This window comes from Papilio machaon, chromosome 23, assembly GCF_912999745.1.
Source record: "Papilio machaon chromosome 23, ilPapMach1.1, whole genome shotgun sequence".
Lineage (NCBI taxonomy): Eukaryota > Metazoa > Arthropoda > Insecta > Lepidoptera > Papilionidae > Papilio > Papilio machaon.
In genome coordinates this window covers 2,685,573-2,700,145 of record NC_060008.1, presented here as the reverse complement: position 1 = coordinate 2,700,145, position 14,573 = coordinate 2,685,573, and the positions used below count along the sequence as shown (strand labels likewise).

Below are 14,573 nucleotides of genomic sequence, written 5' to 3'. Positions count from 1 at the left end.
CTATGCTATGTCTTAATTGTCGGCGAATTTGATATTCAGTGTACTTTATAATGATTATTGAGAGATATAAAAATATGAAATCGTTTCTTCGTTTATGTAAATGTAAGTAATTAAATAACATAATTGTGTGAATTAATAAAAAGGTTATTTTTGAATTCAATTATTATGCACTATGTAAGTTTAAAAAAAAAACAAGACATAGTTTAAGATTGTACTTTTTAATATTTAAAAATTAATTTAAAAATATTAAGAAGGGTTACAACCCTTGTCGTTAATTGAAAGATAACTTAAAGCTTGGTGAAATCGTTTCTGAAAAAGCAAGGGTTAATGCAGTATCGTTTACGTTAACTTCATTGAAAAACAATCCAAGTAATTAACTTAGAAAAAATGTTTAAAGTTAGAAAAATAGAAATTAAATGAAAATAGATTTATAAATATCACATTGGTTACAGTAAACCAATGTTTAGGTCACTAAAGAAGTTTTTTGGTGCAAATGATATAGTAGGAGAACCTCTGAATTAAAGGACTCTGAATCGATCATTGTATGGACGGCTGTTAGTGTTAATTTGATAAAACGTTCCAAACAACCAGAGAAGTAAGAAAGTAATGTATAGACAACACACTCACGTGTATTAACCATATTGAAATCGATGAGTAAATATTGTTCAACAGCAATTTGCTCACAACCTAACCTTGTTGCGGAGGTAGCCGCGCGGACTAATTTAGACGCAAACACGGGGCAAATCAAATAAAAACCGATCGCGCGAAACATCCTTTTTTCCATCTCGGCTTCTGTAAACAAGCTTCTTTGTAATAAGATTGAAATGTCGTGATCGTTGAAATTTATGTCAATTTCTTTTTTATTTTGATGCTTAGAAAATATGAATGGTAAAGTTAAAACAGAAAGTAACCGTGTAGGACACGGTTTTGAAACATATTGATGTCTCTATTTTTTCAAAGATAATGTAAGGGATGATTTGGGTGGATATTAGATGTGATAACGTATATTTCAATTAAGTTTTAGTTTATTGCAACCTTGAAATATTTGCAACCTATTCTCAAAATATAACAGCCAAGATGTTAAATTTTGTTTTGCATCTATATCAATGATCAAGAGTGACTGTTCGCACTACACTTTGCCCTCTTTTCTGGAGGGCGGCACAAAGACGCAATGGAAAATGAAAAAAGGTCAGAAAAAGATAAGTGAAAGGGACTGCGAGTTGAACCAATCATGGAAATTACGTCTGTTTTCATTGGACATTGCTTTTATTTGTTTTTCCAGAAGAAATGCTTCTGTTTGCAAATTTACTTTACGTTTAAACTTTTTTTTAAGGTAAATAGTTCAAATTGTTTTATCAGTACTTATTAAAAACCTGTATGGATTCTTAGTACGGAAAAATTGCTTTTTATATGAGTAATGAGTAAATCATTACATTACGATTGATTTTGGTAACTTTTATAGAATCTACCTTTTTATTTATATTTTGTGTACATATGGTTATTTTAGTTAATGTATAAACATTGTTTTAAAATACACTAACTTTTCGGAAGTTGATATTAATTTAAAAGATAAGAAAGGACGAAAAGTGTAGAGATAATTATAACAAAGAAGATATTTCTCGACTTTTTGACTTCACCGTTTAGCGATAGGTCAAGATAAAAAAGCGCAGGTGGACTCCGAAGTTTTCGTAGATCTCTTCCACTTGGAGGCGCCCGAACTCAATATTAAAGTGAGCAAAGTCGCTTGAAGGTGCAAAAATTCTGAACAAAATCTACGAACAAAGGCCACCCTGTATGAAGGAAATATTTCACTAATTTACCTTCGCCTCGCCCTTTTGTTAAACTGTTGCCGAAGTTTTTTTTAATAACAATCTTTAAACTGTCCCGTTATTGAAATAGCATAAACTTTGTACATTATTGTGTTTTTTCTTAAATATTCGGATATACTACTCTAATTTTATTAACGTATCAGAAATGTGAGTGCTATAGAAATTGTTATTGAGTTTTGATATAGTAAGCTAGCTAAATATTCTTCACGGACTTTTTTTCACTGTCTCATAATATTTTACAATGTTTTGCTAGAAATTCTCATTTGCCGCAAACTAATAAAAGCAATAGACTGTTTGTGAAGGAAATTCGACAGTTAGAGATGGCTCCTAGTTATAATTTAGTCGTTGCAGACTGATTTTATTATGCCTACCATATAACAGTACTTAGGTATTATAATTCGCCTAGAAATTCAAATGTTGACAGATTAAAAATATTTCGCTAGCAATTTTTATGTCAGTATTTGATAAAGTAGACTATGTGAATTCTTTGCACCTATGTACCTTTTATGAAATTCATTTCAGCCATATAAAATTATTCGAATACATTCATCGTTATGTATATGTAAGTGCGTTCGGTCGTCGAAGCGCGTTTATCAAATAGTTGTGCACCGTTTCCCGCCATTTGGGGGTTGATACGCGGCAAGTATTTACAGTATCGCGCACTTATGTGGGTATATAGGGGGTTGGGGTCCATCTCGTGGGTATGTGGGATGAGGTCGGGAGGGAGGAGATCCCCCCCTAGTGAAAATCAATAGAATCATTGCGACGCCGCGATGCAAGGCCGATGATGCTGACGGGTCGCGGGTAGGTTCATTTGCATGTTCAAGCCGGCTCGCGCTGGCGTAGGTAGAGAGGTGGAAGTTTAAATGAAGTTTATGTTGCTAATGGAAGTGAGTCAGCGGTTAATGTGGAATGACTTACGCGGCATCGCTGCTGTACCATTTCACGTTTTGTTACTGTCAGTTACGTGGATTTTTAGAAATGTATGCTTGTTATAATGATTTTTAATTTATCTATTCGTAACAATTATTATAATGTTATAACAGTAAATAAATGAAAAGACTTGGTAAAACACATATAACCTCTTTTTAAGAGACTCTTAAAAAGAGGTCAATGAACTTTTCTTAGTAAAAAATGTAATCTTTGTCTCAATATCATAATCATCCTATCATGGTTCGTATCATAATCAGCCGTCATATCTGAATTCACTCCCTTGTTATGCATATCCTCTTTCACACAATCCATTCGTACTTCCTGTACCTTTGTAGCGATCCAAATTTAATCAATATGTTATTCATCTTGTTATATGTTAAAACATTTTTGAACTAAACATTGAAGTGAAATATTTTCAATATATAAAAAGGTTAGGTAAGACTAGTTACGTTCGGAAATGCTCTGCGTATGTTAACCGCAACGCGCCGCTAAAATATATTTCCTTCAAATTAAACTAATGCAATATCCGAACGGATTAGTGTTACCCGCAGACGCCATGTTTGATTTTATGTTCCCTAATAAGTTATTACTGATCATATAGCCCGGCTCAAAAACTAATATTCTATTTCGAATTCTAATTAGATAATTAATAATATATTGTTTTGATTAATCTGAATTTAACCAAAAGTTAACTAAACTAGTAAAATAATATCTTTCAACCTTTATTACTAATACACGCTAAGCAAAATTAAACATATTAGACACATTGCCATCACTTTCATTTTGCTTGCAAAAACTGAGATGACGATAGTTATAATACAGTTGTATATAGTCTATGGAAACTCACGGCTAAAGACAATCGTAGCTATACCTAAATGTAACCTCAAAAATAAAAGAGGGGACAATAAAGTTAATCTCCTTTGGGAACATGTAATACGAGTACGTAATCCATCTTATTTTCGAAAAATTTTTAATGGGAAATTCTGTCCGGACGAAAGAAATCCCAAATCCCTTTGGGAGACTGCGGTAGGGTGATTTAGATTATGTAGCATTTTTACATAAGCTGCTTTAAGATTTATAATGTGAATCATAGAAGTAGCTTGATTATTTTACCTTCAATTTATTATAATACATAATAAATATATATTTTTTTTTTATGATAGGAGGGGGCAAATTAGTAGAGGAAACACCGGGGTGATCATTGACACCCATAGACATCCGCAACACCAGAGAATTTGTTGAGAAGTTGATAACAAACTGTAGGTTCCATGATTGAGTTAAATTATTATACATAAGTAATTGTAGATTCCGTCGATCAATACAACTAGAAAAACGACGAAAATGTTTTTGAGAACAAGAAAAAATTTAACAAAGATATGCTTTGCATTAGATTTAGAAATAAAAATATAGTTAGTATATTCTATTTCCACAATCAAAGGATACTTAGAATAAAATTTTGCCATAAATGCTCCATTAATATTATATACATGGTGACCACGGTGTTGCTACAGATTTTCCCAACAAATGCAAATAAAACAACGAAACAATGAAAGAAACATTTCGCTAGAAACACTGGCGTTGCAGAAAACGATTGCTCGCCTTTATCGCATTTCCTATTCTACCGTTAAACAAGTCGTGAACGGCCCGAGAAAACGCCTTTACAATCGTAAGGTTTTTTGTCCCATTGTCATGCAAACTCGTCGAAAATAATTGGCGGGAAAAACAAAAACACCAATCGCCTCAAGTTTTTCCATTCGGCCACCATTTGCGAAGTTGCGTGAATTGAAACGGAATAAGTTGTTTCTATATTCAAATTGGGGTTTATTTTTCGAACAGCACTCTCTTTCATTCCTTAATTAATAGAGAGTGACAACTTGTGTTTTTATTAAGTCAATTAGATGTTTCTTATTTTGTTTTAAACTTTAATGAACGTTATGACAGATACTTAAAAGGATAGGCGCAATATTTTTATGACATTTACAAAAAATAATATTATTTTACAGAGAAAAATTTAATAATACAGGTATTAAAAGTAGAATTTTATTCGTTTAACATAAATTATGTAGATTTTCAATGTTTCATGATAGGGCATAGAAAGTCTGTGTTTGTAATTATAGTGCATTTATGTAATTATTAGTTAACATTGTGAAGTGTGCATTGTAGTACAAGGTACTGTTTTATACATTTTATCTTAAGAAATGTATAATTATTTAGTACTTGGTTTGGTATCTATTTAAACTTATGATTTTTGATTTGAAAGTTTCTTGGAATTTCTGTAATTATAATTGTGTAGTTTTAAATACTCAGTTGAATTCAGTACGATATTTTCATACGTATAAGTAAGTAGATTGGTTTAAAAAATAGCAATTTAAAAAGAATGTTTTGCTTTTCTATCCAAATTAATATTATTAACTTTTCCACGTTAAAACAAACAAATAGGTTAAATAAACAGTACAGTACTATTGAAAAAAAAAATTCCCGCCCTCCACGAGTCGACCGGTGACATGTTTAGTGTGGACACTGGCAGGTAACAATTACAATAATTAAAAAATTCATTATTCCGACAGCCGGCATTTAGCGGGCATAGATTATAAATATTTAATTAGTACTGGCAACACTTCGTTGGTTAACATCGTGTTATTATGTTTTTTGTTTGCAAAAAGTCTTTTGTTGTTTGTTTTTCACTTCATGTATGCGATAATAACAAGATTGTTGAAAATAATATAAATATGAAGTAAAACTTGCAACATCTAGTTAGGAATATTTGAAGTGTTTTAAATTTTAATTTTTTTTTATTTTATTTTAAGAACTCTATTAATAGATAGTGATTTTTATTTCTTAAAGTAACATATATGAAAATTAGTGTAATTACATTCATTAAAAAAAAAAAAACAAAATAAAGTGTTTAAAGTACCTACACAGTAAATTTAATTAAAATGAATCTTCTAGTTCTTAAATGTTTTGAAACTACTTAACATTGTTAATTCAAAAATAAATATGTAACTCAAATGCTCGTAGTACAGAGTCTTGAGTGATGGAAAAAACAATCATCCATAATCAAGTAAGCGTGAATGATAGTAAAATAAGATAATCAGATAAATCTACAAGTACCTTTGAATAAAACATAAACTAGATTAAACAACATAAAACCTCGTTTAACGACCGGGAAGTACATAAAATGTGTTGTGTTGTATTTAAAAAAATATACTACAAAACCGATGGAATTACGATGCGCATAAGAAATAAGGCGTTAGCGCCGCCCATTGGCTAGATAGAACGTGGAAAAAACACGTGAATTTTTTTTTCTAAGCCACGTATATTTACGTTCTCTGGCTAAGCGGGCGGGGCTATTGGTCGCTCGCAGCGCACCAAGCGACCATTGGACGAATTTTTTTTCCCGCTTTTCACGTATACGGCATCGCGAGTTTTTTCCCGTGGAAACTCGCACCAATGGTGTTACGTAGTTTTTAATTATAAAAGTTGTTCCAGCGCGTTGTGCCGCTACTAATTTCGATTCGAAACTATTTCTCGGCGAGAACATGTTTTAAAACGCTCCGACGATTTTAAATTTGGAATTCTGCTGTCGTGAATCACGCGCTTTTTATTTTTATGTTTTTCTATATACAGATTATAAATTAGCGCTTGACTATGATCCCACATGTTCTTTGTGTTATAAATAAAAAAGAAATAAATATTTGTATCGACGAATGGAATTAAGTGTTATACTTTACCTTATATGTTATATTTTACATATTTACTACTATGGAGTGTTTATTTTATTTAAATTTAAAACAGGAAAATATATAAAATATTAAATGTAATTAAATAACTAAAAGTCGATAATTATTTATTTAGACGCTTGTTAGTAGTTATAAAATATTTATTTTGTGAACGTAATAAAAATGTAAACTATTTTTTTTATATTTACATTTTATATTAATATAAACTTATTTTCATGGTATACTCGTACTTAGTAACTGAAATTACCTTCCTATACGAAATTATATAAACTATAAACTCGTTTAGACTGTTGTGATTAAGCTTGTCTTCGTAATAATCAAGTAAAACATATGGCAGAATGACCAGTTACTTTATAGAAAATTAAAAAAAAATATTCCAACCAACCTGTATGTAGTCTAGTATGTTGCTGCACGTGGCTGAGCTGTTTGAAGCGTCTGTCACAGTATGAGCATTTGTATGGTTTCTCGCCCGTATGGACCCTGATGTGTTGAACGAGCTGGTGGTTGGAGCTAAAGGACTTGAGGCACTGCTGGCACTGGTGGGGCTTCACCTCGCCCCCCAGCCCACGCTGCAGCTCTCGAGCGTGCATCTGCATTGCGTTCTTGTGCATGAAGATCTGCAACAAGGGAATAGTTGATTGCCAGTTGGTTGAACGGTGTGACGTCATATAAGGCCTAGCGCACTACGATTTTTTACCATGATTTAGTCATCTTGATAATTTTTTGCTTATAACCACATTGAACATGGATATGGTTTTGTATTTGCTTTGGAATTGAGTCATAAAAAGTCATAGTCTGCTCTAGGTATTAAATTAAGTAGATTCTGAGATGGATTCGAAGTATAGTGCATTTTAAAATATAGATTTTGTTGACCAATGTTAGATGCTAGTTAAATGATCGCAGTTGATGAAATCAATCTCACCATGTTTATTAAATGACGGACTTAAGTATCAATTATTTCATAGAACACTTCATCTCACATAAAGTGAAAACACTACTAAAATATTATCAGTATATAGTTATATAATAACAACAATTGTCAGATTCAAACCATGCAACTACAGTTATATATGTCCTATTAAATAATATTATATAGTTCATTTAGTTATATGTAGAAAAAGTCTCATTTTTGTAGTGTAAATTAGGCTGCAATGTGATACCGTATCACAAAGCACGTAATATGTGACAAGTAAATAAGGCGGTTGCACACCATCGGGGGCGCGATATCTCCGGCCGCTCGGTACGTGTGTAGCCCACATTATATGTGCTTGGTGTTAAGTTTCGCACTAGGCGTCCTATAATTTCGCCATGGCAAAGAAATTGCTTTCGACTCGTAAGTCAGATAAGGTGGAATTATAGGGACTTAATATTATTTACTACTGTACTTAGCTCACACGTTATGTTTTTTATAGACTATTAGTTAGGTGTTATGCATGCGCTGTTTTAGGTATACTAGATACTTATACTAGATTGTTGTCGTTAATGTAAATTAATAAGGTAAAATATAGAGTTTATCGAATTTAATGATTATTGCTTTTATGTAAAAGCACTCGTTAATAACGGGGAAATGGGGTAAACATATTATTGGTAATTTTCCATGACAAATTACCATATTCTCAGTTATGAAATGTTAATTTTTTCATATTTTGTTCATGATAATAGTGGATTTGAAAGCGACCTAATGAAACGATAGAAGCGTCGTATTTCTTAACGAAGTAAAAAATTACTGAAAAACGTCTTTTGTTTAGTATTAGCAGTTTATGTTTATTACTAATTACATACGAAATCGATCTATTTTCGCTCGTAGTTGACATTAAGGTTGTCAAAACATTGTACTTTTATCGATATTCGACCGATGAATTAAAGAGACAACACTATTCGTCCACATTAATATCGATATTCATAAATATAATTTGATTACACATATAGTTTTATAGCGCTTGTCATTTATGTAAAATGTAATCTTAGCACAATCTCGACTTTGCACAGTTTATACGGGCTGGTATATTTTATTGAAAACCCTTCGTTCTGTGCGATTGCAAAGAAACTGCTTTGGACACGCAATAGTAGGTATAATGATGGCCACAAAAACTAACCGCACTTTATTTTGTAATTATTAATTTTTATTCAATTATCAATTACTTTCGAATTCATAAATTGTTTATGCGTTATTCGATTAATATAATTAATACATATAATTGGTACATTTTAGTATGACGGCAATTTCGTTTTTGTATATTTAATAAACATCATTTTAATGCATTAACTTGACTTTGTTATTGTTATTTACAATATAAACATTTGAGACACAAAAGAACAAGCAATACTGAAATTCGTCTTTGGAGTAACGCAAGAAGGTCTTGCGTTACTTATAAAAGAGATCCTATTTTTTCATATAATTAATGTAAGGATGTTATCAGAATTTAAATGTTCAACTTCATAAGAAATTAAAATATTAATCACTTTTTTTTACATTAAAAAATTACCTCCGGTACAAATCTTGTATTTGGCATCAAATTATATCCCCACATGTTGACTAACATTTTATATTATACTACCACTTCTAACTATTAACAAAGATACGTCCACGTTCATTGAAATCCTTAGACATAATGATTATTTTCGGGAAGGAAAATAGTGGCAAAAACATCCATTTACAATTAATGAAAAATATACATTTTTATCGCACATATGTTTAGAAATAATTAAATTTATTTTTCAGTCAGACAACAGGAAAATATACCGAGATTTATTTATACAAATACACGTCTAGAGTCGAATTTATAGTTTTAATTGCTATAAACAATTAATTTATCCTTCTATGCCTTTTATCGCTTCCTGTTGTTAAAATTACAATTATAAAATCTTGTTATTTTCTTAGGTTAACTGTTCAAAAATCTTAACTGAATATTACAAAACAACATTACAACATAAAAACAGAGAGGCGTTAAGTAAAATCGTATCAAATATTATTCGGTAGTTTAAAACAATTTTTCTGATATATAAATTTTTTGAAATTTCAACCACACCACAAGCCGATGTTGAATATTTAATTGAATAAAGTAATTAATAATTTAATAATTACTAATACTTGCTAGGACTGTTTCCTTTCAAAATAGCCAACATTATTTATAATTCCCTAAAAAAAATGAAACAAAGTAAAAATAATTCAGAATATATACTGGATACTTTACATTGGCCAGCAGTGTAAACCTTTCACGCGTGTTAGAAAGTGGAACTAGACATTTTGATCACGCAACGAAGAAATTGCAAAGAATTTATGCTTTTGATACGGTAAGCCGGGGTCTAAGGTTCCGTACCCGGAAGACATACGTTATAGTAGCTATCGATGATTAAATATGCTCTTAGCGGTGGTCTGCAATTTGTATTTAGAGAGGCTATCACGCGTAATATTACTTTTTGAAAGTAAATTTATGCCCATTATTACAGTATTGTTCATCATCAATGTAATGACTTTTACAAGATACGATGCTGTGAATTTCTGAGACCAAAATCCCGGATTAAAACATATTGTTATCTCTGTTTTGTTAAAGAAGTTTTATACAAGTTTTTTGGTCTCAGAAACCCACGGTTAGTCGCATCATTAATAAAATAGTTATGTGAGAACAATCGAAGGAGTATAAAATATCTAAATTTGTTTATTAATTGTTTTTCGTTAGGGTACTTCTGTACCGTTCCTTTGACACGAATTCACTTCAACAGCTGAACTCAGAGATATATAATTTTTATTATACTAAATCAACACATAAGGAATCGATAATGGCCACTATATCTGTGTTAATATGACTCAAAATAAAAACCGTTTCCCAGATATTTAGTACAAATGATACATTAAAAAAAGAATTAAAAAATAAAACGAAACAGCAGATAGCGCTGCGCAAACGGGCACGTACAAACCCACCCCTCTAGTGGTAATTAGCGACATAAAAAATGAAGCGCTTTAACGACTAAAAAAAGCGAATGAAATATGCAAAGTCCATAATTTTTACCTAAATTATTCCGGCACGGGCTATTATCGCTCTATTAAGAAATATTACATCAACCCTTCATAGACGATTTATGAAACGCTTTAATTTTTTTTTGTAAACGATTAATATTACAGAAAATGTAAAAAAAAATATATTTCTCTTTTGCGAATCTTATTTTAAATATAATCTTACAAAAAAAAAATAATAACTAGCACTTTACGTGATTTACTTTGATATACATTTTAATGTTATATATTATAAAGTTATGTGATGTGGATGCCCCTGCAGTTGCCCACTGACCCATGGAGGCACAGGAATAAATAACGCAATAATGTTTTAGGTTCAACTTTGTGAGACTTTTCTAGCGTAGGCTTTAGCGATTGCCGATGCACCAGGTAACCAGTTTTACGGTTAACTAGCTTCGAAATAAATCATCAAGGGAAAATATTACAATGTTATATTAATATTTTTAAACATCCTTTGTAACTAAATGGGTTCTGTGTGACTCTAGTTTTATGTTAAATTTGAATTAAATAAACCGAAACAATTTGTTAACCAAATGTGAAATAAATATTTAAAGTCGTAGGGTCATCTATATATGTTAGTAAAATTAAAGTGTCTGTTTGTAATATCGACAGAAAACTTGTGTTAGTGATAACAAAAAATTTTTTTTTGTCTGTCTGTATATCTGTCCGCAAAGCCGAGTTTGTTCCAGAAAATCTCTGGAAGGGCTGGAACGATTTTGAAGGAACTTCTACGGGAAGGTAGCTGATGCTCGCGTGCATTTTATAGACTATTTCTTTATGCTGCACTGACGAAGTCACGGGCTACCGCTAGTTTGTTAATATTTTTGCAAGTAAAAATGAAGAAACTTTCTAATATAAACATGTCATCGTTTGTAAACTGATAAATTCATCTTTCATCCAAATGAAAAGATATATTAACAATGACACAAGCTTTTTAAAATTGCAAAATAAAATAACGTCGCATAAAAAAGAGAGCAAGTTCACGTCCCACATTTTATCCGAGCGGGAATAAACATCCATAAAAAGGGCGGTAAAAAAAATCAAGCGGCTGCCACAGGCTATAAATAAACTTGGCCCGAAAAAGAATTGAGTCAAGTTCGCAATACTTTCGCGTTCCTGTCCTCTCGAGAGGAATTAAATGCATTTAGAATCAAGAATTTTGTGTCTTGTAATTGAATTCTTTGTTAAAATTAATTCAGACTTTACTCGACAAGCAAAGCCTATGATTTTTTTTGTCAGACTGTATAAATATAAACTAATGCCATTTACTTTGTTGCTTCTTTATTTCGTTGTAATTAAAATATTTACAATAATTTATAAAAATTACACGAGCTAACTTAATTGTTCCTTTTACTACATTAAAATTTTTAAATCACTCTCCCGTTTAATTCTATCGTTATTTTTTTTTATAAGAATTCAATATGTCAATCTTAATGGCTAATTCAACCTCTTTGGTATGCAACTTCTTTCTACCAAAGTGATCGAATACTGCCAACTGCACTCAACACAAACCACTAATCATCACAGTTCAATATTACTCCACAACTGAATACAAATACTATGAATTATTTGACACGTGGGTTGGTCATTAATCGTTGTAATTATTTAATTAAAAGTGTGCAAATTGTCACTGATAAAAGTCAACATTGCAATGTTTCTCACGCGAACGCAAACGCCATCTATCGTATATTGTTTTATTTAATAAGTATAACAGGTGTCAAAGTGACAATTAACAAGTTATCACTTCCTTTTTACACACTCATTTAGTGACAGAGTGTGTTATTAAAAAATGGGGTACACAATGTTAGTAGATTATTAAAAACTGGCCGTGTTATGTCACTTTTTAGTTTTTATACTTGGTCGTTAGTATGGCACAAAACTTTATGAAATGTCTATGTTTAAGTAGCGCTGTGTAGCTAGTTGCGTAGTGAAAAAGGGTTTTAACTAGATGGCTAATGAGTCATTAGAATCGTAAAAAACGTATTGTGAGCATTTTTACACAAAGCATTTATCGATTCAAGGCGAGCGTTACTCATCGGAATCCGTATCGCTTTCCTTTATTTAAAAGTTAACCTTGCTCTTTACAACTGTAAACAATAAGACGCGTGCGTTATGACGGTTGAATCTCGTACATTCTTTCACTGTTCATTTATAAATTTAATATATATCTAAATGTTGGGCAATCAAAGTTTCGGATGAACAATTATTTCCTAAACTTGAGATGTGAATGTTAAGGTGAATGTTTAAAGAAAATAAAAAACGAAAATGTTAAAGTAAGTTCAATAGTTTCGGAAGTGATAGAAAAATTGAGAAGCAAAAGGTTAGCGTGGTTTAAATTATTATGCAAAGAGGTGATAAGAACTATAAACAAAAACGTAATGAGATTGAATGTGGATGGCTACAAAAGTAGTAGTACAAAAGTAAGGCCGAAGAAAGTGTGGATGGATTGAGTGAGTCAGATATGATAACGGCTGCTAGAGATGTATGAAAGAGTAGAACATATGTAACAAAATGCATCGTTAATTTATTAAGCGACCTACCAATATTTCGAATCATAGGACCTTTGTGTATGAATATGAGGATTTCCAAAACATGGCACATTAAAGTGTTGAAAATGTTATCTAACATACTACAATCTTTAAGAATTATTCCATAATAGACTGTTGTATCAACAAACAAATAATGTTTACGCGGCCTTATCATCTGGGGCCTTGAAAAAAGAACGAGTTGATTCAAGCATTTATCACGACACTGTTTGATTTAATGATTACTTGCAATAAAAGATGGCAGAATGAAAATGAAAACGGCGAAGACTAGCTTCATAGCTAAATAGAGAAAGATTTATTTATTATAATTGTGTAACTTATTGCAATAAAAAATTGTAATTCGTAATGCATAAGAATAAAATTTACAATCAAAGACTAATTCTGGATAATATAACTTTCATTTGAAATGATACTAAGAACACCTAACTTAAACCTCTGTAGATTCATGTACCTATAGGTTTTCTCTCGGATCCCTTTTGTCCAAGTCTTTGGAGATATAGGACAAGCAAAGTAAAGGCTTCAGTTTCAGATGGAGCTGACAAACGCTTCGATATGCTAAGAGTTTTCTGCGAACTGTAGTGAGGTGTCAAGTCAAGAGGTCTAATGTAAACGTACATGACTTAGAAAATATGTCACAAAATAGTAAATAGACTAGTCAAAGATCGACAATATCGGTCACAATCAGTTATAAACAAAACAATATGATATATCAGTTATTAAACATTAACAAGAGACGGCTAATACAATAACAAGTCGGTGTGTCTAACATGGGCAAAATAGACGCAATTTAAGTACGCTAGGAATGTAGGCTATATTGAGCATAATACGGAATGTGTGAGTGAGACAGCCTGTTCTAGTTCAGATATCGCTATCTTGATCTGCCGCCTACGGGGAGCCATGCTTAGACTTCCTACTTTGAAAAAAGCCGTCGGTAAATGTTCACAGTATTTTGTAAACGTTTCAATAGACTTAAGGTAAAATTGACGTATGGTTAAAGCTACATTTGAAAAATTAGACATTAAAGAGGTAAAACAGACATGTCCACACCAAAGTCAAAAAAACAGTATCCAAAAAAGGTATCCGTGTTTCAGTTGTAAGTAATCACTACACCTTTTAGAGATATATTAGGTATCCAAAATACATAAAACAAGACAACCAGTATCTCAATTTAAGAACAAACCTGAACCAAATTAGTGATATTATATTAAATAACATTACATTTAAACAATTGGGCCACCAAAATATGAATTTGGTTGCCCAATTTGGTTTTGTATCATATTTTCAACCAAATAATCTAGTTTTTATTTACTTCCGTAATTTCTGGTAAATTGTAACCATCGTCATTACTTACTATTTAAGTTACTTATCAATATTTTTCATTAATATTCTATAAACAGGTATATTTAAAAATAATGATTTATCGCTTTCTTACTGTATCGCATATAAGTAATGCATTATTGCATATATTTTTTCGCATTCCATAGACTAATAGGAAAGGAATTCCTTTACA

The 14,573-nt window shown here is 31.4% G+C and overlaps 1 protein-coding gene across 7 annotated transcripts in view; it reads right to left on the bottom strand.

Annotated features, from left to right (window-relative positions):
* Positions 1-14,573, bottom strand: part of LOC106711220 (zinc finger protein 628) — a 57,600-nt gene that overhangs the window by 15,963 nt on the left and 27,064 nt on the right. For all 7 annotated transcript variants that reach the window (XM_045683649.1, XM_045683647.1, XM_045683648.1 and 4 more), the window contains one exon: positions 6,888-7,119. In XM_045683649.1, the coding sequence (XP_045539605.1) occupies positions 6,888-7,119 (232 nt within the window). The remainder of the gene's footprint in view (positions 1-6,887; positions 7,120-14,573) is intronic.